Source organism: Rhyacophila brunnea, unplaced genomic scaffold (assembly GCF_057557595.1).
Source record: "Rhyacophila brunnea isolate RB1 unplaced genomic scaffold, BYU_Rbru_1.0 scaffold_14, whole genome shotgun sequence".
NCBI lineage: Eukaryota > Metazoa > Arthropoda > Insecta > Trichoptera > Rhyacophilidae > Rhyacophila > Rhyacophila brunnea.
Genome location: NW_028232796.1, coordinates 40,299,490 through 40,323,099, shown reverse-complemented (window position 1 = coordinate 40,323,099; position 23,610 = coordinate 40,299,490). Strand labels below are relative to the sequence as shown.

The following is a 23,610-nucleotide window of genomic DNA, read 5'->3' as shown; positions in this document are numbered from 1 at the left end:
GTTGTAAAGTTGGTATAGTGAAGGACAGAAATGGTCACGTGTTCGTTTTATAGGATACTTTTGAGTTCGCCTTAGGGTTTTAGGTTTAAGAATTTTTGGTTTCAGTTGAGTATGAAACTTTATCGAGTCCAGGAGTTCGACGCATGGTATGAGATCTCGCCGTCCGCTAGCTAGTTCGTAGTCTTGCCACGTATGAAATCATCGCCTCGGCGTCGCGACTCGCGTATGTTTAGTATGCGACGGGTTTTAATTTTAGTTTCAGTTGAGTAAGACATTTACATCGAATTGACGTCAGTCGCAAGCCGGAATAACGGAGTTCTGATAACGCTAACTGACTACGCGTTTATCTGGTTTCGTCACGTCAAGTTTCTCGATTTTTTAGTGTTATAATTGTAATTTGTAAACATAAACTGAATTCAAATTATATGCGTGATTGTATAAATGGATAACTACTGAAACATGAGTGACTAGCGCCATAGTTCCAGCTGTACCTGTCTCGAAAATGGGACATTTCAAAAAGCCGACGTATTTTTAACGATTCTATTAAAGCTGATATTTCAAATACTAGTAAGTATTTTGGAACAAGTTTAGATACCAAGTATTTTTTTATACTGGTAGTAAGTATACTTAGTCTTCAAAATCGACCAGTTTTCCCACCTCTAGTCTGCAGCCTTAGGAGTACATATTAAAATTGTAAAAATGTAAACCGACTCACTACTCATTAATATTCAAGGGAGTTCAATACTGCTCAACTGATTACTAAAAAGATTGCTCAGGTATTTTTTTGCGATTATCTCAAATCTCGATTTTTGGAATACTTATGTGAGTTATGACTTTAGGCAACTCTATATTATATTATATAACACGTCATTGTCTACATTATTTTTGTTAAGGTTGGAACATGGAATTCTTCCGAAGGTCTCAATTTCACGAGGATTTCACCAAGCTATCAAATACCAACAGAAGATGGATCTTTGGTAAACAGAACGTTCATTGTGCTAACTGCGCTGGTAAGATATTATTTTTAAGTTATGCATATATTTTTTAAGATAGCACGCACATAGCGACCACCAGACGTTACCACAAGTAACAGAGAGTTGCGATGGATGCCAAAATTCTTGATAGTTGTTACCTAGTGATCATCGAAATATTATGTAGATGGTTTTAGTATATTTTAAAGCAGAATGGCAGATTTAAGGTTGTGATTAATATTTCTCGTCTCGAAAAATAATAAGAAAAAATGATTCTCAGTTGTCGAGAAAAATTTTGTTAATGTCATTTTGTTAAAAAATGCTCTCGACTGATCTGGAACGGATTTTTTAAAAATCGACGGTAAAAAAATGGCAAAAAAAACCTTAAAAAAGATCTCGGTGCAAAGATCAGATCTAAAATGAAATGAGACGATTTTCAAAAAGATTTTTTCTATTGGTTATAATATGCTCTCTCAGAAAGTGTTTTTCTTAATTATATATGTTCAATAATCAGAATGATATATTCTTAAGTCTTGTGAATTATTCGTTGAATAAAAGAAATAGTGAGTTATAAATTATTAGCAAGTGCAAGTAGTTACTTCTAAAAAATATTGGAGAAATTCCACGACGTCGGTTAGTAATCGAAATTATAGTACCTAAATAGTTACCTACTTTGATTTAAGAAACAAGAATCGATTGCCAAAGTAGCTTGATTTGGAAGAGCGCTGATGAGTAGGTATTAAAATTGACCAACAGCTAAAATTTGTCGCAATTAGTATGTCACGCCGTAGCATATTAGTTAAATGTGACGGATGGGGCGTAAACCCAGGAGATGCAGGGTTCGATTCCCGGCCGGGGTTGCTTACTTTTTTCAAAAAGATTTTTTCTATTGGTTATAATATACTTTCTCAGAAAGTGTTTTTCTAAATTATATATGTAAAATTAAATGAGTTAAAAAATCGATATTAATAGAAAATTCTCTGAATCTGAAAATATTCTTGAATTCAAGAATATTGTCAAATCTCAAGAAACGAAAAAAATTAAGAAATCACAAGCTTTGCTACAATATACTAGATTAAATATCGAGATTGTATCGTGCGTCATCCCATGACTGTAGATATTATAATAACCATTTATATGAGAAATTTGCAATACAACTAGAGAAAATCAATTGATTGACACTGTTGTCTTCGAGAATTTACTAATCTACAATTTCTACAGATAGGTATATTATTTTATGGTTCCTATTAAAATACATAAAATTGCTTTTTTAGAGTGCCCCATATGGTATGTTGAAAGAGGCAAGTGAACAACTCGTAGGCAATGAGCGATTCGAGGGTTATGGCATCGAGCTGATTGACACAATTTCTAAAATGCTCGGATTTAACTACACATTTGTACTTCAAGAAGACGGGGTGTATGGAAGCTTGGATAAGAAGACTGGCAAGTGGAATGGAATGGTTCAACAACTTTTGGACTGGGTAAGCTTTCATCGATATTAACGTTCAGCCAGTTCGCGCGAACCAGATGTTCTAATGGTTCCTTGACAAAACAGAACAAGACAAAATAGAATACGACAAAACAGAACACGACAAAACAGAACACGACAAAACAGAACATGACAAAACAGATCATGACAAAACAATTTGTTATGTTCTGTTTTGTCCGGTCACCGTTCTAATACATGTCACTCAAAAGCGACTAAACTATAGTTGCTCTACAGCGGAGATTCTGAAACTTCTCATAAAAAAATACACTCCACCCCTCTGGAAATCTAACTTCTTTAAGCAAACAAACACAAACAAGAAGATACAGTGACAAATATGTGTTCATTTCGTGTCCCTAAACTTGTACGTATGCAGTTCAGGGCTCAAACTTTGTTGCTGTTGCTGTTCACGATTTTTATAAATGACATAGCATTGGTAATAAAAAATGCTTTGTTTTTGTTGTTCGCTGATGAATTGAAACTCTTTTTGGAAGTTGTCACCTTGGACGATTGTCGTTAGCTCCAACTTGATATAGATAATATATTAAATTGGGGCAGGCGTAACAAACTAGAATTCAATATTGATAAATGCAATCTTTTATCGTTTAACAGAGCCACAAAAGTGTTGTTTTTCCAATACTCGATGCATGGCAGAGTTCTGTCACGAATATCATCTGTAAGGGATCTTGGCATTACGTTTGAGAGTAGACTGACATTTATCAGCCATATAGTTACCATTTGTAACAAAGCGCTTAAAATGTTGGGCTTCGTCATGCGTACTTCCCGGGTCTTTTATGATGTTACGGTATTAAAACTTTTATTTAATTCTTTAGTTCGAAGCAGACTTGAGAGTGGGTCTTTTGTTTGGGCACCGCATCAGTTGAAGTATGGCCCTATGGTGGAGAGGGTACAGAAGAAATTCTTGAGACTCCTATACTTGAGGTTGTATGGATACTATCCGTGGCTTTATCCAACTGACTTTCTCTTAGGCATGCTTACATACTGCAGTCTGCAATTTAGAAGAAATCTTTATTTAGCTACGTATTTTTTTCGACGTATACGAGGTATAAATGAGAACTCTGCCATTCTGGGCAGTGTTGACCTGTGTGACCCTGATAACTATATTAGAAATAGAGACCATCAATTGTTTATTCTCCCAAGGTGCAGAACCAACGTGCCACTGGTAATGCCAATTGGGAGGGCGATAACTATGTTCAACGAAATTGCTTCGGTGTTGATATATGCCACCTACGTGAGAATGAATTTAGGTGGATGTTGTTTTATAAATTCTTAAAATAGGGTCTGCTTAACTCATCCGGTGTACTTCCTTGTACCTATCTAATTTATCTACTGATATATCTCTTTTTTTATATAATACTGTTATATTTATCTATTTTTGTTTCTAAATGTCATGTTGTGAACGTCTTAAACTTAGAATTTGTAATATCCACAATATGTTAAAAAAAAAAAAAATTGAAAATTGAAAATTCACAGTATCACACTTCACCATGAAATATTGTATCGGAAATAAATTGCCGTATATTAAAGACCGTCCAACCTCTTTGGGTCGTATATTAATGACATGAAATTCATGTCTAAATAAAACACGGTTGTTGTCGGTTTACACTTTACAAGAGGCCAGCAGCAAACAAATTTTGAAAATAGCCGATATACTGGATTATTTGTTTGGTTAGGTTATGTTAGGTTAGGTTTTCATTCTTGAATTCTTGAATTTTGCCAAAATCAGCTATGAAAATTGTATTAATGTTCATATTGAATCTAATAAAATTGGAGACCGTATAGTATACGGTCATCTCTTTCCAATAAGAAAGCTCACGGCGAACTGTGCCACGGTGAATTTTTTTACGTACAATTTACATGTAGGTAAGCTGTTCATTTATGTATCAAAATTTATACCTACGGAACATAGAAAAGGAAGATGTTGTTATATAAATAAGATGCCCTGATGCTGAAAATATATAATAATTTACTAATATATTATAATATTATAGTGATATTCACATTAAAAATAATGTTATCACAGTCGGTTTCTTTATTTAGTTAACAGATTTGTGACCTCGCTAAACCCACTTGGGTTTTTATTTGGAAAATAAAACAATCACCTCGAAATTAACCCATAGCTTACGGGCCGCACAAAATTGTGTTTTTGCTAATTACTTTTCAAATGCAAATTGACACGTTAATTACAAAATTAATTAAAAGGGCCCGTAAGCATTGTGTTATGTGTATATTATATAATATATGAAAGATTCTGGTAAGTATAAAAAGTAAAAAAATCTTCTTAATATTAACTATTAATGTTATTATAATAAAATAACGAAATTTTAATACAATAGGTACGTATACATTCTAATGGATTTAAGTTCGGATTTTCAGTCAGTCAAGTTCATTTAAATCGGATTTTTGCGACCCGGGTTTCGCAATTCCATCAAGTACCTTCGGTCGATAGTATTAATACAATACGTACAGGTACGTGACTAAGCGATTAAGTGCAGCTCGTTTGAAAGAGATGCGATAAGGGTGTTCTATTTATGCGATCGCGCAATAAAGACGCAACACTTTTTTCATGAAAATCATGTGTGTGTGTGTGTGCTGTGCTAATTGGGTGCTGTACATACGTATGATTTAAGACGAATATAATAAAACTTTTATTAAGGTAGGTATCTACGTAGTATTACGATGGAGATTTCTAGAGATACCTATTTTATTGATTGCCAATGCGTTTCATATTTAAAATGTGACTTGACAATATTTTTTCAACATCTCAGTAATTAATAACATTTTCGACTCATTGTAAATTTATTGATAATGTAATATTAACCAGAATGATAAATTGATAAAAATATGTTACTTTTGATTTCCAGAAAGCTGATTTGGCCATAACCGATTTGACTGTAACTGCTGATAGAGAGAGTGCAGTGGATTTCACAATGCCCTTCATGAATCTGGGTATCGCCATCGTGTACAAAAAGCCCACGAAGCAACCGCCCAGTTTATTTTCCTTCATGTCTCCGTTCTCTAGCATGGTAAAAATAACAAATATTACTAATCAATATACCGTCATCAAATCATCAGCCAGGGACGATCCAATTATCGGTGAAGGGCTTCTATAGCTCATTCCACTCCTCTCGGTTCCTAGTTATTGTATGCATGTACATGTATATGTGAGCACAATGCTTACGCCTTAATTACGATATAATGAGTGGTCATTTTTTAAGATGCTGTTCAGCTATCCAAATCCGATATATCGCGGTTTGGTTCTCCGAACAATCTCGTCATGGAAATAAAAAGGATTTCAAGTTATACACATTTATATTTCTATAAAAATCGATGTTTTTCAAAATAAATATAAAAAAACTATTAAAACGATGAATTAGTCAAAAATCTAAACGGTCAACAATTGAAAACTTAATATACTAAATTTTAATAATAAATATCACCTTAAATATAATGTAATAATAACGTTATTCGTGACATAAATATGTAACAAATTCATATTTTTTTTTACAATTGTAAGTTTATCTTTGACTTAAAAAAATCTTTTTAATGTTTTCAGATACATAATATTTATTAATTAATACATTTGAAATTGTAAATTATCAAAAAAAATCTCAAATTGCAAGCTTCGTATTTTTCCGCTAGATTCTCTGCTGGCATGCCTCTCCCCGTTAAGAATAGTTTGTCAAAAATGCATTTTAATTTTAAAATCTATTTATATGGACGATATTTATATCGTTATCCAGTGTGCCAAACGTGTGATTTTTTTCCCCCAATCGAGTGCGTGCTAAATAAAATCGCGTCTCGAATCGGAAGCCTATTGTGAAACAATCAAATTCACAGTATTCGAATGGAGACTTTTCATATTCCATACATACTATGGTACTTGAAAAAAGAATATCAAGGGAAAGGATTTTTTTGGACCTATCGGACATGACAAATAAGGCACACAATATTTTTATAAAATATATAATAATATTAAACATATTTTATATAATATATTTTTATGGAAGTAGTTTTATGTTACTTAAAAAATAGTGGCTAAATGAAAAATACCTTTTATAATTATGTAGATACAATGAATGCATCTAACGTTAACTAATGCAAAAAAGACTATTCTTTTGTAATTATAACGCATGCATGTCATTTTTATCATCTATGACCTATCTGTCACAGCTACTTCACCGTGGGTTAAAAAATAAATATGTAGTTAAATTTTAATGTGCCTCTCATCCAGCTCCAAATGACTTGAGCGAACGGCTAACAACTTTTTCTCGCAAAGGAGGAAAAATGTTAATTTACATTTATTATATAATAATTGATTGATTTAATTACTCATAATGATATTATTAAAGTCTTAAGGGGGATCCTTATACCAGCAGAGGCACCTAACGGAAAAATACGACGCTTTCGGAGAGATAAATATGTAACAAATTATGATTTTTTTTACAATTATTGAAGGTTTATCTTTGACTTAAAAAAAATATTTTAATTTTTATTGTTTTCAGATACTTACATATTTTATTAATTAATACAGTTGAAATTGTAAATTATCAAAAAAATGTCTCAAATTGCAAGATTCGTATTTTTCCGCTATGTGCCTCTGCTGGTATAAGGATCCCCCTTACATCGTACTTCTTTCGTATTTAGTATCATTAATATGGTGACATTATAACGATCATTTCGTTAAATTATAACACTAGAAATAATCTTTTTTTTTTAATTGTGTATATTATTATATACCGTGTACACAAAGCATGTAGATATCTAAAGGATAATTTTAGATCACAAAGAGAATGTATCAAAATTGGACGTTTAAAAAAACAAATATTTTCCAATATAATAATAACATACTTATACCTACATTAGTTAACACATCCGCATATTAATAATACTCGCGTGTAACGTAGATTTTTTTATGAGTTTACTTTTAACATCTAACAAACAACCCAATTTGCATCTTTCACATAAGAAATTTATAATAGTAATCATACGTGGGAGTAACATAAACGTACAAACAAATTAACTGAATACCATACAATATAATATGTAATAGAAAAGCAAAATACTAGTTGAATAATATAGTGTTATTACGTTTATTTGCCAATATAATCATAGTTATATATCGAATCACTACGATGTAATGAAAACATATTCATTCAAAATCAGTGTTCATTTAATGATAGTCACGTTTCATTGAAATTCTAATGTTATTTAACTTTATCTCGAAATTTAATCGATAATATTATAAATTATTTATATTATCGATCAAATTTAGTAGATTTTTAAGTATGCCATGACTTGCATCGGCCTTCGTGGCGCAATGGCAGCGCGTTCGGCTGTTAACCGAAAGGTTGGTGGTTCGAGCCCACCCGGGGGCGATTTTTTTTATAGTATGATTCATTTTATAATTACATCACTACATTAAAAAGTTGTTAATCATTACATCCTAAAATATGTAAAAATGGTACTACATAACAGTAAGCACAATAATTATTACAATTCGAAAGCTAGAATTTCGTTTCTTCTCCCTAATTGAAAAATATGTTGGATATTCCGGTTCGTAATGAGAATATCATTGTCCTATTATAAATCTGTGACGATTCGTCAATTTATGGTAATTGTAAAACTGATATTTTTCGTTGGAAAAGTTTGAATCCTTACGTTATTCATAATATAAACCAATAAAAGAATCTCCAACAGTTTTTTTTAAACTAATATTAATATTTTAATTATTATCAGTATCTATATACGAATAATATTTATAAAAATCATAGCTGGTCATGTTTAACAAAATGCCTATTTAAAAAAATGCGTTTTGCAGAAAGTAGCCAGCCAATAAATTCTAAAATATCTCAAAAATTGTAGTATAAAATCCATAGAAAACAATAAATAACATTAAATTATCGCTATACCTATAATATAAATAATAACTCATCGACCTACGACTTTTCTACATTTTTAATTTCATGTTGTTGCTTAAGTGCCATTATCTCAGCTCGACATTATTGTGGACTGGCTACATTCTGCATAACTACGTTCAATTATTATTATACTCTTTAATTCAAAAACATAACCTAAAATGTGCAAGTTCTATATCACGCTTATTTTTCGCCTACTTTCCGTATACCAGATGTTTAAAATTCGATAGGTACACAAGTTTTACTGTACACCTGCCAATACATGTTATTACAATCTGGGGGCTATCTTTAATCGTGTCCGAAAACTTGTACGTATATAGTTCACCGTAACACAGTTCACCGTGAAATGTTGTAACGGAAACATTATTATGGTCGTATATTAAAGACCGTCCAACCTCTATGGGTCATATAACACTGACTTAAAATTCATGTCTAAATTAAACACGGTTCTTGTCGGTTTACACTTTACAGGAAGCCAGCAGAAAACAAATTTTGAAAATAGCCGATCTACTGGATTATTTGTTAGGTTAGGTTAGGTTAGGTTTACATTCTTCAATTCATGAATTTTACCAAAATCGGCTATGAAAATTGAATTAATGTTCATATTGAATCTAATAAAATTGGAGACCGTATAGTATACGGTCATTTCTTTCCGGTGTAGCTAAATTTCACAACCCGCCATTACACTTTTTCATTATTTTGAGAAAATCATTAAAAACTTTTTATCGAATTTGTCGAATTGATAGATGCATTGATTTTGTTTCATAAATGACAGTCAATCGTAGCGGATTTTGAAAGAGGCGTTAAAATTTTCGTGTAGAGATTTTAAAAACGAATCCATTGATATATATATATATATATATAAACATATCTTAATTATTTCAAAAAAATAAGTGTTACTGTGCGTCTTACGTGAGCAAAGTCGATGCGAACGCGATCGCGATGCGGTTTGAAGCGATGCGATCCAAAACGATGCGAAGCGGAATCGTTGCCCTACGTGTAGCTGAGTCACCAGCTGTCATCATTGCATATTTATACAATTTGTTTATTACCATGGTAACGCCTAGAAATATTTAGATGTATGTAAACATTTACCTCCTTTGATTATTATAAAATTGTTACCATGGCGACGCCTACGCCGCCGCAACCACTTCGCGCAAAAATATCAAACCGTTTGATCGCGTCGCTTCTACCCCGCGCCGCTTCGCCTTGCTCGCCGGGTATTATCTGCACGTAGGCCACTACAGGTGGCGTTGACTGTTTGATATGTTTGTGTCGCGCCGCGTCGCGTCGCATTCGCATTGACTTCGCTCACGTAAGACGCCGCGTTATAGCGGGTTTTTAAATTTAGCGACATCGATAAGAAAGCTCACGGCGAACTGTAGCACGGTGAAATGTTTTACGTACAATTTACATCTTACCATTTATAATAGACTGCAAACGTGGCTTCTATATGCACCAAATCAAGTGTTGTCAGCACAATAGTGACATATCCACAATCTGTCAATTTCAAATTCTTTAACTATATAGGTATCTATAGGTACCAATATTTTCCGATGACAACTCCAAAACGTAATATATAATAATTCTATAAGTATAATAATATTGCTCTTCTGTAAAATTTACTTTTTGGACTATTGTGCAGACAACCTTCAAAATGATCATGATAAAATAACAGTAATCATAAAAAACTAAATTTTATATTAATGACACTACCAATCTGAAACTTTCATTAATGGATTCCTCGTGGACGGTATACAAATGTAAAGAAACCATGGGTGTCGTTAATATATTTTTCGAGATAATGAAACTTAAATGTCTCATTAGTGCGCGCTGTCGTTCTACGCTTATTAGAGAAGGGAGAGTCAGCGTTTTCGTGGAATGTCGGGACGGAGGGCCGAAGGTGGCCAAGGGATGGAACTCCACTAATAGGTTTACTATAAGTATAATAATAGTAAGGATTTACCAAAGAAAAGAGCTTACAACACTTCGTAAAACTGTACATTTATTACGAAATTACTATTATTCCACATATAAATTGACCAACTAGTTTCATTCATTAGGTGTGGTGATCTTTACTGAAGACTCATAATGAAATTCAATTGTATTTTGTTGACACAGTATTTTTCCATGATTCCAGGTCTGGCTTTGCGTAGGATCAGCATACTTGGGAGTCTCTTTATTGCTTTTCATATCAGGAAGACTGGCACCCAAGGAGTGGCAGAATCCATACCCATGTATTGAAGAACCAGACACTCTTGAGAATCAGTTCAGCTTGTCCAACTCCTTATGGTTCACGGTGGGTGCCGTCCTGCAACAGGGTACTGAGATCGCGCCAATGTCAGTAAAATACATTACATTTTAGTTTTCTACAATTTTATTAGAAAAATATCTAGTTTTATAAAAGACAAGTATCTCGAAACTACAATTATTGGAGAGTGTACGAACAACGATGAATGGCACATTTGCAAAATGTTGAGGAATGAATAAAACTTAAATAAAATTATTCTTTAGGGATTTTGTTAATGTATTTTATTTCAAAGATGTAGTTATTCATACAAAGAACACAATTAAATAATAATTTATATAAAAAAACAATGAAATTAATTTAAAAATTAATAAACAAACATTCCTGTAGGAGAATAATGATGAACAGCATGTGCCTTATAGCGTTGTTCTTGTGAATAAAAATGTTATACGAGAATAACGATGAACAGTATGGTGCCGTACTACGTTGTTCATGTGCATGACAACGAAACTAAGAATATTAGTCTATGAAAATAGGTAATATTGTATTTGTGACATTCATCAATATTCTACTCCTTTTGGCGGCTGTTTCCCTGGAATTACGGCTCCTTTCTTAGAAGTATATGATTTCCCAGCAACTTTAAGTGTTTTTCTTTTAACACCCCTCCAATCTTGTATGTTTATCTTTCGTTTTCTACTCCTATTTAAATGATTTAAACCACCCGGCGACAAAAAAACACCACCCTTGTCCGCCATGTTTGTTCATCGTTATTCGTGGGTAAAATTCGACATTCATCGTTGTTCGTCGGTAAACCAGTTTTTTTACCAACTACATCTGCCATCTAGTGCGATCCAACATTCGTTTTGATCCATATATCAATGTTCTATTCATAACTACTCACTTATGCCCAAAGTGTGCCATTCATCGTTGTTCGTGCACACGCTTCAATTTTTGTATCACACTGAAATTAACTCATAAAAAATTGTTAATATTGTAATATATTATATTATATTTTAGAGCCATATCTACTCGCATGATAGCAGGAATATGGTGGTTCTTCACCCTCATCATGGTATCTTCATACACTGCTAACTTAGCTGCTTTCTTGACTGTCGAGTCTGTTTATACTCCCATTAATGATGCAGAAGATCTGGCATCCAATACTCAAGGCATTATGTACGGTGCTAAGCGAGATGGATCGACGCTTAGTTTCTTTAAGGTTTGCATTATTTTTTACCCGTTAAAATAAAGTCTGATATCCAATTAATAATAATTAATATTATCATTCATTTATTATTGGATAATTTCAAACATGTCTCTCTACCATCTCCTCTCTTTTTCCTTGGAACTCCAGTTGGGTATACGGTACACCAGACGTGAAGGGTGAGGTAGGCTACAATTTACAGATGGTGTTGGTTGGTTTTTAAAATTCAATTAAACTCTGCGGGACCAAACCATAATAAATAATAGTCAAAAAATACTGATCTATCTACCTAAGTATCTGTCTGAATACCCTGCTCTCAAACGCCATCAATTTCTGATAATCAGCGGAGCACGTCATGATATTATATTTCTAAACGTCAATCAGTATTATTTTTAATTTTTAAATTAAAAACGTTTAGCCAATTGGTACAGCTCGAAACTAACTTTTGAAACCATTTAACTATATTGTATACTAAACATGAATATGTTTTAAACATTATTATATTATTATGTCGTAATAATTCAAGTAATATACTAATTCAGACAATATCAAAACAATAATCTACTATCCAATGATATTTATAATTAATTTTAAGCCGCATCACAAATAATATAACTAGAAATAATTACAAGATAAAAAGAACTTTTTTATATACAACGTTTTTAAATTTTCTGTTGAATAATATTAACTTGACTTGACTAGCTTAAACGATCATAGAATACTGAAATATCATATTGACATTTCATATTGATTTCCATAGTAAAGCACGTATATATTAATAATTTAGTTGCTAGGACCCAAGACCCCTAGCAACCAATAATAGTGTTTTACTTTTTACGGACTTCACCCAAAATAACTCTCCATACAAAACAGAATTAACTGAAAATGAATTAACTGAATTCAATTCTACTTAAAGATGGCTAAAAGTATTAAAAGAACGCATTGGCATCGTGTTCTGATATATTCTAAAAGTTTCAAATATCTAGCTAGTCAGGAAGTAAGTTAAAAATCGATTGCAAGATTTGTACCGGAAAAACAACCACCGGACAAATAAGAATACGAGCTAATAAAAACGTAAAATAAATTGTCGGGAGAATTTTATGTGTTCAACAAAGAAAAACCTGCGAAATGTTCGTTAAATAAAAAATAGTATATTTATTTGAACATTATTGTTTGCATGTAGTTTTTTTTTTATTTTGTCAAGAATATGAGATAAATAATAATATGTATATCATACCTACTAATGCATTTTCATTTGAGTCACACAAGTATTACAGATATTCACTTTTGAAAAATATACTTCCCCGGTTATTATACCGAAATTGAGTTATTATTATTGAAACCTTTATTCTATAAAAATATTTTATTTTTTTATTAGATATTATGTCGTTCAAATATTATATAATAAGATTATGCAACAACCGATTCAAATCGTTAAAATTCGATTTTCACAAAAATATATACTTAACATTGATTTTGTATTCAACATCTTGCACTAATACTAGTTTATATTTAAATAATTTATTATCTATTTAAACCTGTGTTGTAGGACGCTGACATGCCCACGTATAAGAAAATGTACGAATATATGATGGAGCACCCAGAAGCGCTGATGTCAAGTAACGACGCTGGAATACAGAGGTAAAAAAAATACCTCCTCACATATTCTGATCTCCTGGTATCTCCATTTTTTAACTTTATGTAATAGGACCTTCAAGGACTGTGTAACCTCCACTTTAACAATTTTCTCATGTTATAAATTTCAAGAAAATTTAATAAAAGATTAGTACATATTCAAAAAAAAAATGAATCAAAAAATATCTACTTAATTATGACATTATTTATTATGAGAACAAAAAATATCATAGCTTAATAATATGGAATTATTAGCACTTCATACTCTCACTAAGTATTAATTATTCTGGCACTTACGGGGAGGTTGCAGGCTACCAACCCATCAGAAGTGTTATCTATCGAAAACATATTATACTACAGCAAACAACTAGGGACCGAGAACAGTGGAGGGAGCTAGCAGAGGCCTTCATCCAACATTGGTTCGATGTCGGGTGCTGATTATGTAGATACTTATCGATATATTATAACGATGATGGTTTATAGTCCGAAATAGCTGCAACAAGACATGAGATATCTCATTCGCTGCTGACTAGATAATATTTTTTTAATTACTACCTTTAAAATCAACATTAAATACATCGATCGGCCGCCTGGTCATTACGCGTCAAGTGCGTCTTCAGCGTCCAAAGTATTAATTAATAGTTATATATAATATTATGTATATTTTTTTAAATAATCATTGAGAAAAGCTAAAAATATTCATTTTAATGGAATCCTTTTCATTTGACGATAATATTATATCACATGAATTGGAGGAGTTTTTTTTATGTATATATTTATAATATTACTATTTTTTAACATTTTTTTTATAATTGATATTTGTAGAGTAAAGGATGAAGATTATGCATTTTTAATGGAATCTTCTTCAATTCAATACAAAACACAGAGGGAGTGTGATATTACCCAGATTGGAGGACTTTTGGATAACAAGGGTTATGGTATTGCTATGAGGAAAGGTGAGTAAATCATTATAAACCCTCTGATATTTTATATTATTGTTACTATCTTTAGAGCATGACCACTTATTTTTTTTACTTTAACTTTAACTTTACTTTAGCTCTACTCGTTTGATTATAACGTGTATTTTCAATTTACGATTGAACGTACTCTTTCATGCTTATTTTTAGTTATTTGTGTAACTTTCAAATACGCATAAAATGGTTAGTTATTTTCAGGGTTGGCCTAAAATTCTATTATGTCAGAAATCTTTTAGATCTTAATAGTAGTAGTTTTAAATGTGAGGTTGTTATAAAAATGATAAAATAGTGAAACGATCAATCAATATACGTTTTGTTTTCAATAAATTTTCCAATAAAATTATAGACACCATATAGCGAATGTTTTTCTAATATTTTAGTTTTAGTCACTTCAGAAAATAATGAAAAAACTTACGAAAACTGATAAATGTTATATTAAATAGCGACTTTATAATATTTCCAAACACCTTTTACGGTAAATAGAATTACATATTACATTTAAATCATAAGGATTCAAAATATATATATTATTGACGAAGTCAATTTATCGATTTTTCGATAATAAACATAATCATATTTGGTAGATTTTTTAAATGTCAAATAAATGAAATTTTAATAAGTATTATTTTTTTATGATTTACGTTACACTAACATTTTTTTCTTGTGTATTAATTTATTAATTCGACAAAATGTTTTAATAATATATTGTTATCATTCATACGCTTTCCTAATAGTACCTATTCACAGTTTAATTTGCAGTTCTTATCGATTTAGTAGAGTACCTACTAATATACGTCACGATAAATTCTACCCTCCTGATACATCGTACCCGAAACAATAGGGTGCAACTGCGCAAGACCGTCCACCATATTACATATTTTCACCCCTCCATGTAATGACACTCAGCGCGTGCGCCCTTGTTTTATGTTCCCTCTCTGTTTAAGAGGGCTCACTCTTCTCGACCACCCCTCTTGTTTATAACCTGTTGCATCAAAAAGCGTAGAGGCAATAAAGTTATCTCCTATATATTTCTGAGCGCCTAATACTTTGTAGAGAAACAAGACTCCCTGCGCCACTTTCTCCAGAGTCAAAGGAACCTCTACGAAAGAAAGGAGAGGTATATGTACTAAGTCCTCCGTAGAGCGCCCTTTTGTACATATAACATCAGATATTTTTTTTCGTAGTGCTACGACTTTCATCCATTTTGTTTTATTATATCAAATGGTGCTCAATTATTATCCTCATACTTTTTTGTTTAGTCTTTGAAAATATATATGTACTTAACATTTTTTTTTAATTGTTAAAATTTTTTTAAAGTTTGCATTCATTAATAAATAATTTATTTTAATTGACACTTTCGTGGTGAAATTTTTATGTTTTGTTTTAACAAGATTAAAAATGAACAAAACAACGTTTTTATTGATCCAATACTTAGATGTTAGCGTTAAAATAATATTGGTTACCCACCCTTATAATTGTATGATACCCTGATAATTCGTATCCCCAATGCGATGAAAGCAAATGGAACTTCCGTCAACACAGCAAGCACATCCGCCGTAACTTCGGATTTTCCCTCCCATATTTACCCTATGTCACTCCTCTGAAAGTTGATACCTCTTCGTACATTATGCTTGCCTGATAACGCCGTAGCCTTTTTCGGCTGCCTACGACTCCGCCCTCACTACGCCTCCGGAACTGTATTATTTACTTCAATGAAAATACCTCCTGAAGGCTACATAGCTGAAATTGGCCATCAACAATCAAAGCGTCCTCTCTCGAGCTAGTCTAGTGACCGCTCCTTGAAATATAATTCCATCTCATTCGTTTCTAAACAGAATGTAAACAAAGTAAGGGATGTAAATATGTTTTCTTCCGAATCGGATAGACCTCTTCGGGTTTATATTACCCTGGTATTATTAGATGATTTTCTTCTCTGACGTTGTTCCACGGTCTTTCACTACGTAAGAGGCGTGGAATAGTTTTTGCTTCAAAACTATCGAGTAGCTTGCATTAGAAAAGTGGGTACATTGAGAAAATCACTACAGAAATTTTCCAAAACATCAATATAGATATAACGTCTTTATCGTATATTCGTTTTTAAGGAGTGCGAAAGAGAAAATCAATGTTTCTAGCTTCGTTTGTACAAAGTTTTCTCATGTACCTTTGCAGTGAGATACCCATTTGATACTTCTGTCTCCCTGGTAAGAAGTTTAGTACGATTTTTCACACGGAGCTCTAAGAAAAGCACTTGCTTTTTTGAAAACTATTGTTTTAATTTTGAATCATGTAAAGTCCATAAAAAAAACTAATACAACCCTTCCAATGATTAATTTAAGCATATTATTAGATTCCATGTTATTCACTTACTTTTAAATACTTAGGTACCATTAAATATTATAAAATGACATTTCGCTATTACTTATAAATATGCACATTTTTAAAATAATCTCTGCAATAATCAATATCAAAATAAAGAGAAATAACTCTGGCCCAGAAGGGAGGAGAGTTTACGTGGTTCTAGCTTTGTGGCTCGGGCTTAGAAGGGGCTTGGCGTGGCGGGTCAACCAGTTATGTGAGGAAAAACACAAATTTGCTCTTATAAATCGCCAACATTAAAAAACATGTAGTTTTCCGATGTAATTTGATGTGATATGATGATTGGAATGAATGATTAAATGATAATTCACGTCTAGAATTTTATTTAATAATTATTTTAACTGTGTTTCCTAACTTACAAAATGGCTTTTTTATCAAATATGAAGATGGGTTGCATGTTAATTGGCTACACAAAAGGAAGTCGCGATCAGTGCTTCATAATAATATGCTAAGTGCCCACAACTCAATAAATCAACTGTATTTATTTAAAAATCGCGAATAATACACGGAATACCCATAACCCTCGGATTCCGTGGAAACCACATGGGGAACACTACTGTAGAATATAACACTGCCTTTAACCTTAGCGATAGGTAGGGGGGCCCACCATAGATCCAGGCCTGAGGACCCGCTTCAGTATATGGGTGAAATAACACACGTAAATAACATTATATAATATAATGTACCTATATGTATGTGTATTTATATATACCATTTATAACATATTTATAACAATATCTTATAGAAAAGTGGATAATTTATTATGGTTCATATTATTTCAGATTCTGCATACAGAAACACCCTCAGTGCTGCAGTTTTAAGGCTACAAGAAGATGGAACATTGACAAAAATGTACTTAAAATGGTGGGAAGAGAAAAGAGGTGGAGGGGCTTGCAGCGTGAGTATATTGTTTATTTTAAGACACCCCCTTTTTATAAAATTAATATTAAATATATTACACACTGATGCTGAATACTAAATTTTTATTTATAATCTAGGCCGGGCACTTAAAATAATTGTTATCAATTGTCACTTATAGACTGTTTTTCTTTGTTTTTCATATAAACTATTATAATATAATATTATATTTATAAATATTTTCAAACTAGTTGTATTATGTAATAAACACAGAATTCCATGTTATCGTCGCAAAAATATCTTTTACGCAAAGTTCATTTCTGTGACCCTAATACATGCGACGTCATATTATTCTTACCCCGTTCAATATTTTGCTTATTTGAAAAGCTAATTTAATTATTTATTAATTTTCTACTCAGCAGCAAATAAATATCTTTAAATTATTGTTTTTTAATACTTAAGTGAATTTTTCAGTTATAAATTCTTGAAAAGGTTTAGAATCATATTCATTGAGTTATGTCCTAAGTATTTCAGGGATTGCGTACAATCGAGGTCATACAAAGGTGAAAGTTAAGTGTACCTAATTTATATTATATATTTATAAATAAAAATTGTATATTATATGGCACATATACAAATTAATGATAACATGTACAGGAAAGATTAAAAAAAAGTTCACAAAAAAGGTACAGATGAATAAATTATCTTAACACAAATGCAGGTTCACTTTTTACATCCAACACTGTGTATCTATCAAAATAAATATTTTGTATACGACCGGTTCAGAATCTTGCTCCTGCCGAAGAATCTCCAGCCTTGACTCTGGCGAACGTTGGTGGAGTTTTCGTCGTTTTGGTGGGGGGATGCATTTTCGCGATATTCACCACAATCACAGATTGGCTATTGGATGTTAAAAGTATTGCAAAAGAAGCCAAGGTGAAAAGAAAAATAGTAAAAGTAGGAGTTTTGAGCATGGTTTTTTGAAGACCCCGTGTTTTGCTTAGTGTTTCATAGAAACATTTTTCTAGGCCTGCATATAAACACATATCTACTTTACACAAAATAATAGATAGGTACATTATATTATTTGGTATTTTCTTTTATCAAAACAATCTTTTTGTATCTAAGCATTAATTGTTAAAATAAGATTTAAAACGAGTAAAAATAATAATATTGTTAATATGATTTATAAGTTTACATCGAATATCCTTTTTCTAAAGTAAATACATATAAAGTAGAAAGAATATTTATTAAGATGAAAATAATTACAAGATAAAAAGAACTCTTTATATACGTTTTTAAATTCCAAAACATTTTTGAACCATATAAACTTGACTTGACTAGTTTAAACGATTAAAAAAACTTGTACTTGACATATTGTCATATTGATTTCCATAGTAACGCACGTATATATTAATAATTTAGTTGCTAGGACCCCAGACCCCTGCATTGGCATCGTGTTCTGATACCTATATTCTAAAAGTTTAAAATGTCTAGCTAGTCGGGAAGTTAGTTAAAAATCGATTGCAAGATTTGTACCGGACAAATAAGAATACGAGCTAAGAAAAACGTTGTAAAAATAATAATGGTTCATTCCAAGAACTTGTTAACTAAATAACATATTATTATAAATACAGAAATGTATTCAATTCAAATAATTATTTAGTTTTTTTTAATAAATTAGGTAAGTAGTACAAAGATACCACATAATAAACATAATCCTCATACAATATTTTGTACCCATAGAATTCCACCTACCTAGTTAAACTTTTGAATTGGCTTTAGGAATTGTGGCTTCCTTTTGAGGTGATTTCAATCTTCCATTAGAAGACAAAAAAAAGTTTTATTTGTACCCTTGCACTTTTATCCAGGTGTGCATTTAAGTTGAACCCATTGTTTTTACGTTTTTTTTCTAGTTTAGGTTGATTTATATTAGATTTTACTATGTCGCTATTTCTATTTTTGCATGCCCATCCTGAATGCACCACTTATGGCCCCCTGTTTTTGATGTGTGAATCATCATTGGAATATAAATGTGGAAACGTCATAAATGAATTACCTTCATACCCACAATCTGACCGAGGATATTTTCATACAAAATGGCCAAAATACTTTCATGTGAATCCATTGAAAACATTGTAACATAAATTGTCATTTAAAATGACCGAAAATATCGTCATACGATATGACCGAACACTTTGGCATCAACAATGACCGAAAAAATGGAACGGTTACGGACATGCAGGAAGACGCTGGTGATGGAGAGACTGACGAACTTGGTGTGGACAACGTGGGAGGTGTTTTTGTTGTACTTGTCGGAGGATGTGTGTTGGCAACATTCGCAGCGATCCACGAGATGTTGTCGGGAGTAAGAAAGCGTGTAGCTATACACAAGGTAGACCCCATTATCTTATTGCAATTCTTGGCGTTTTCTATAACATATTTCAGAAATAATAAAATTATTCTTCATTAATTATAATCATAACCATAAAAAATGCTGTTTATTAATAATTTATTGAAGATAGAAAATATTTTTTAGTAACGACATCTGTGCCCAAAGCAATTTATTACTTGGGTTTTATAAAACTTATGAACTTAAAATTATGTTCCTAGATGACAGTCGCTAAAGACGCAAAAATATTTTTAATTATTATAAAAATACTATAATGAGAGACACGCAAGAGTGTTGATGATCATCGCTACCTATTATAAAAATATTAATATTATTAACTATCCAAAAAAAGAATTAAGAAGTTAAATCATTTTTCAATCACAACATTTTACTAGGTTAAACGTTTCAGGTTTTTTATTCATACCGATAGATGGTAATATCTCCTATAATATTTGTTATAATTTTTTCATAATATTAATATTGATAATATTATTAGGTATGTTTCAATTAATGAATACTAATATTTTGTGAATCATTAGGTACCTTTCCGCGACGAGTTGATGGAAGAGCTGAGGTTTGTTGGTAAATGCAGTGGAGACACGAAACCGGTCAGACATCGTCCGCGAGACTCCGAGAGTCCGCATCCGTCCGCAGCTGAATCTGCCAACTCCGTACACGCTTCTGCCAAGTCCGAAGAGGCCATCAAGCCTTATGGATACGGGCTGAGGATACCAAAGGATGATGTAAAGTGAAGCAATGTGATGATCTCCAATTAATGGGCAGAGTGATTATTTATATTTTTATTGTATTATCGTTTTTATATAATATTATAATAAATGTTAAAAGCTTAAAATGACCGTGATACGAACAAATAATACAATAATTATTAGTTACTGTATTTTCATCTGATTCAATATTGTTACCTACCTATATAATAATTGAACCCGCTCCGGACTGTATAATATCGCGTTCAAAATTATTATGGAGCACCACCAAAATAATTATTCTTTAATTTTGACAACAGATGGCAGTAAAATTGTTAACTACTATTAATAATAATACGTCTGTTTTTTATGCTAGTTAGTACGTTTCTTATCGAACTGGTGCGACGTGTTTATATCAAAACAAAGTAATCAGGATAATTCCAGTTTTTCACAGACGAGTTTAATTTATTATCTTTGCATTAACCACTGCACCGTTATATGTATAGTAATACAACAATAGATTTAAATATACCAATAATTTATTTAATTATCTAGTATATGAGTTTCAGAAAATTGTGAGTCCAATAAATCATAATATGCCTACCTCATGTGACATATAGATAGAAGGGGAATGGGACAACTGGGCGCTAGGACAATTGGGCGCGCACTGTCGAATTGAATAAATAGACGCTCGTTACGATTTATACACAAAGTAAACGAGGAATTTTAATCAGTTTCTATCTACTACTAATTAATAAATAGTTTTAATTTATTTTGCTATTAACATAATGTTTTTTATTGCGGATTGAAAATTATCATGCCTGAGGTATTCTATAAAACATAAAAGATCTCTCTCTTGTGGGAACTTAAATATATGCATAATTAAATCATTATTTACGTGTGCATATTTAACTTCTCACCGAGTATTAAATAATAATAATTTAAATATAAATTTTTATTTATATAATTCAAGAACGTCTAATTATTTTCGAATTTCATTCGATTGCGTGGCGCCCAGTTGTACGTGCGCCGAATCGTCCTAAACCCAATAGAAGAGGGTTATATCCACAGAAAAGAAAAATTTTATTTTAGTTCCCTGGTTACATCTAAAATATACGTATTACATTTCTCCGTATCACAGTTCACCGTGAGCTGTCTTCCCGGTAAGAGATGGCTCCATGGCAGAGCATTGCAGGCAGTAGTATTCCTTTTTATTAGATTAAATAAGAAAATTCATTTGATATAATATATTGATCAGTATCAACACTCCTGATAATAACGCTGTTATTATTATCATAAATTTCATAAGTACCACTTGATATTTATGAGCACTTATCAGAATTATATAAATAATATATATATACACACAATATGGTCTTTTTACTTAGGTACCTACCTAACTATTTGCTTCATATGAGCCTCCACTGAGTGGAGGTTTTATATCAACAGATTTTTAAGTGAACGTACTTGACCAACCATATGAGATTCGCGTCACTATATTAATTATAATTGATTATCTAGATGCAATGTTAGAAATAAAAAATAATGTTTTACTAATTGAGGGTTTCAACAACACCTTTCTGCTGTTATAATTGTAAGGTTTTACCTACATATTTACCGGTTTCGTTTCTAAGGTATCAATTTACAAAAGTATTGTACCTACTAAACAACATTTTAATTCATTAATATTGTAGAAAATTTGAAAATTTTAATGAATATAATTTATGTTTGAAATAATAAGTAATATAGCTTTCATTGTATTTGTATACTCAGTAGGCACACGTTCACTTTATGGAAAAAGAGCATGAAATCGAATTTTGTGAATTACTTTTAATTTTATGTGTGATTTATGAATGTTTATATTTTTAATAAAATATTTTATAGTATAAAATGCATTATCTCACTGTGACTTATAAACCTACCGTATTACCTTGAATTTCGATAGTTTTTACATGAAAAGACATATTAATTGTTCGAAGAGGTACGAGAAAAAACTATTCAATTAGCTTTAGGTGAATACAGACGACAATATGAACAGTAACAATAATCACATAAGCCCTGTATAAGCCCTACGTGCGAGAAAAATCTGCAAGATCAAATAGTTCCACTATAGATGTTTATGTTAATGATAATCAGCGTCTTGATTCGTTTCACATAAATTTTGTATTCGTTTACGCTAAAATATCGTCCATATATGACAGCACTCGATTTTTGGTCTTTTTCCCCCCTCCTACAACTCCATTATCAGGAGGATGCCGATCTGTTATGTTTATATAATTAATTCGTTGTGGGTCAATAACTATATCTATCTTGGACAAAAAATGTCAATTAACACGTATGACGAGATTGCTTGCAGAACATAACTGGTATGGGGTGCATTTGAGTGCCTGAACAGTGTCTTCAAAGATCCCTCCCATTGTGTATCCGTGTAAAATATGGATTCTTAATGGAAGAGAAATCCAAAAAATACTAATAGCGCAACGTGGCATGGTAATGTGTATGTTGGGCATAACGCGTAAAGATCACAAAAGAAACCAATGTATAAGGAAGTAGACAAGAGGTCTCTAAGCATATTATGATACCTATATCAATGGGCTGGAGATATCACTCGGCGAGTGGACAACCGCTGGACAAATGCCGTCATACAGTGTTACCCAAGGGGTACTAAACGCCTACAGGGATGCCATAAAACCCGCTGGATTGACAAACTCATAAAATTCGGTGAATGTACGTGGCAACAAAGCACCATGGACCGATAAGGGTGGAGGAAGCTAGGGGAGGCATTCATCCAGCAGTGAATCGACCCTGACTGATGATGAT

General features: G+C 31.9%; 1 protein-coding gene and 1 non-coding gene across 3 annotated transcripts in view; both read left to right on the top strand.

The window, feature by feature from the left end:
* LOC147075980 (glutamate receptor ionotropic, kainate 2-like) overlaps nucleotides 1–22,589 on the top strand; it is a 45,340-nt gene extending 22,751 nt beyond the window's left edge. For both annotated transcript variants that reach the window (XM_085942311.1, XM_085942312.1), the window contains exons 9-18: nucleotides 894–1,010; nucleotides 2,246–2,452; nucleotides 5,343–5,504; nucleotides 10,537–10,736; nucleotides 11,662–11,863; nucleotides 13,398–13,489; nucleotides 14,309–14,439; nucleotides 17,619–17,734; nucleotides 19,940–20,089; nucleotides 20,626–22,589. In XM_085942311.1, the coding sequence (XP_085798437.1) occupies nucleotides 894–1,010; nucleotides 2,246–2,452; nucleotides 5,343–5,504; nucleotides 10,537–10,736; nucleotides 11,662–11,863; nucleotides 13,398–13,489; nucleotides 14,309–14,439; nucleotides 17,619–17,734; nucleotides 19,940–20,089; nucleotides 20,626–20,838 (1,590 nt within the window). In that variant the 3' untranslated portion in view covers nucleotides 20,839–22,589. The remainder of the gene's footprint in view (nucleotides 1–893; nucleotides 1,011–2,245; nucleotides 2,453–5,342; nucleotides 5,505–10,536; nucleotides 10,737–11,661; nucleotides 11,864–13,397; nucleotides 13,490–14,308; nucleotides 14,440–17,618; nucleotides 17,735–19,939; nucleotides 20,090–20,625) is intronic.
* TRNAN-GUU (transfer RNA asparagine (anticodon GUU)) lies at nucleotides 7,785–7,856 on the top strand. Its single transcript has one exon. It is a non-coding gene; the product is annotated as a tRNA-Asn (tRNA).
* Nucleotides 22,590–23,610: the final 1,021 nt, after the last annotated feature.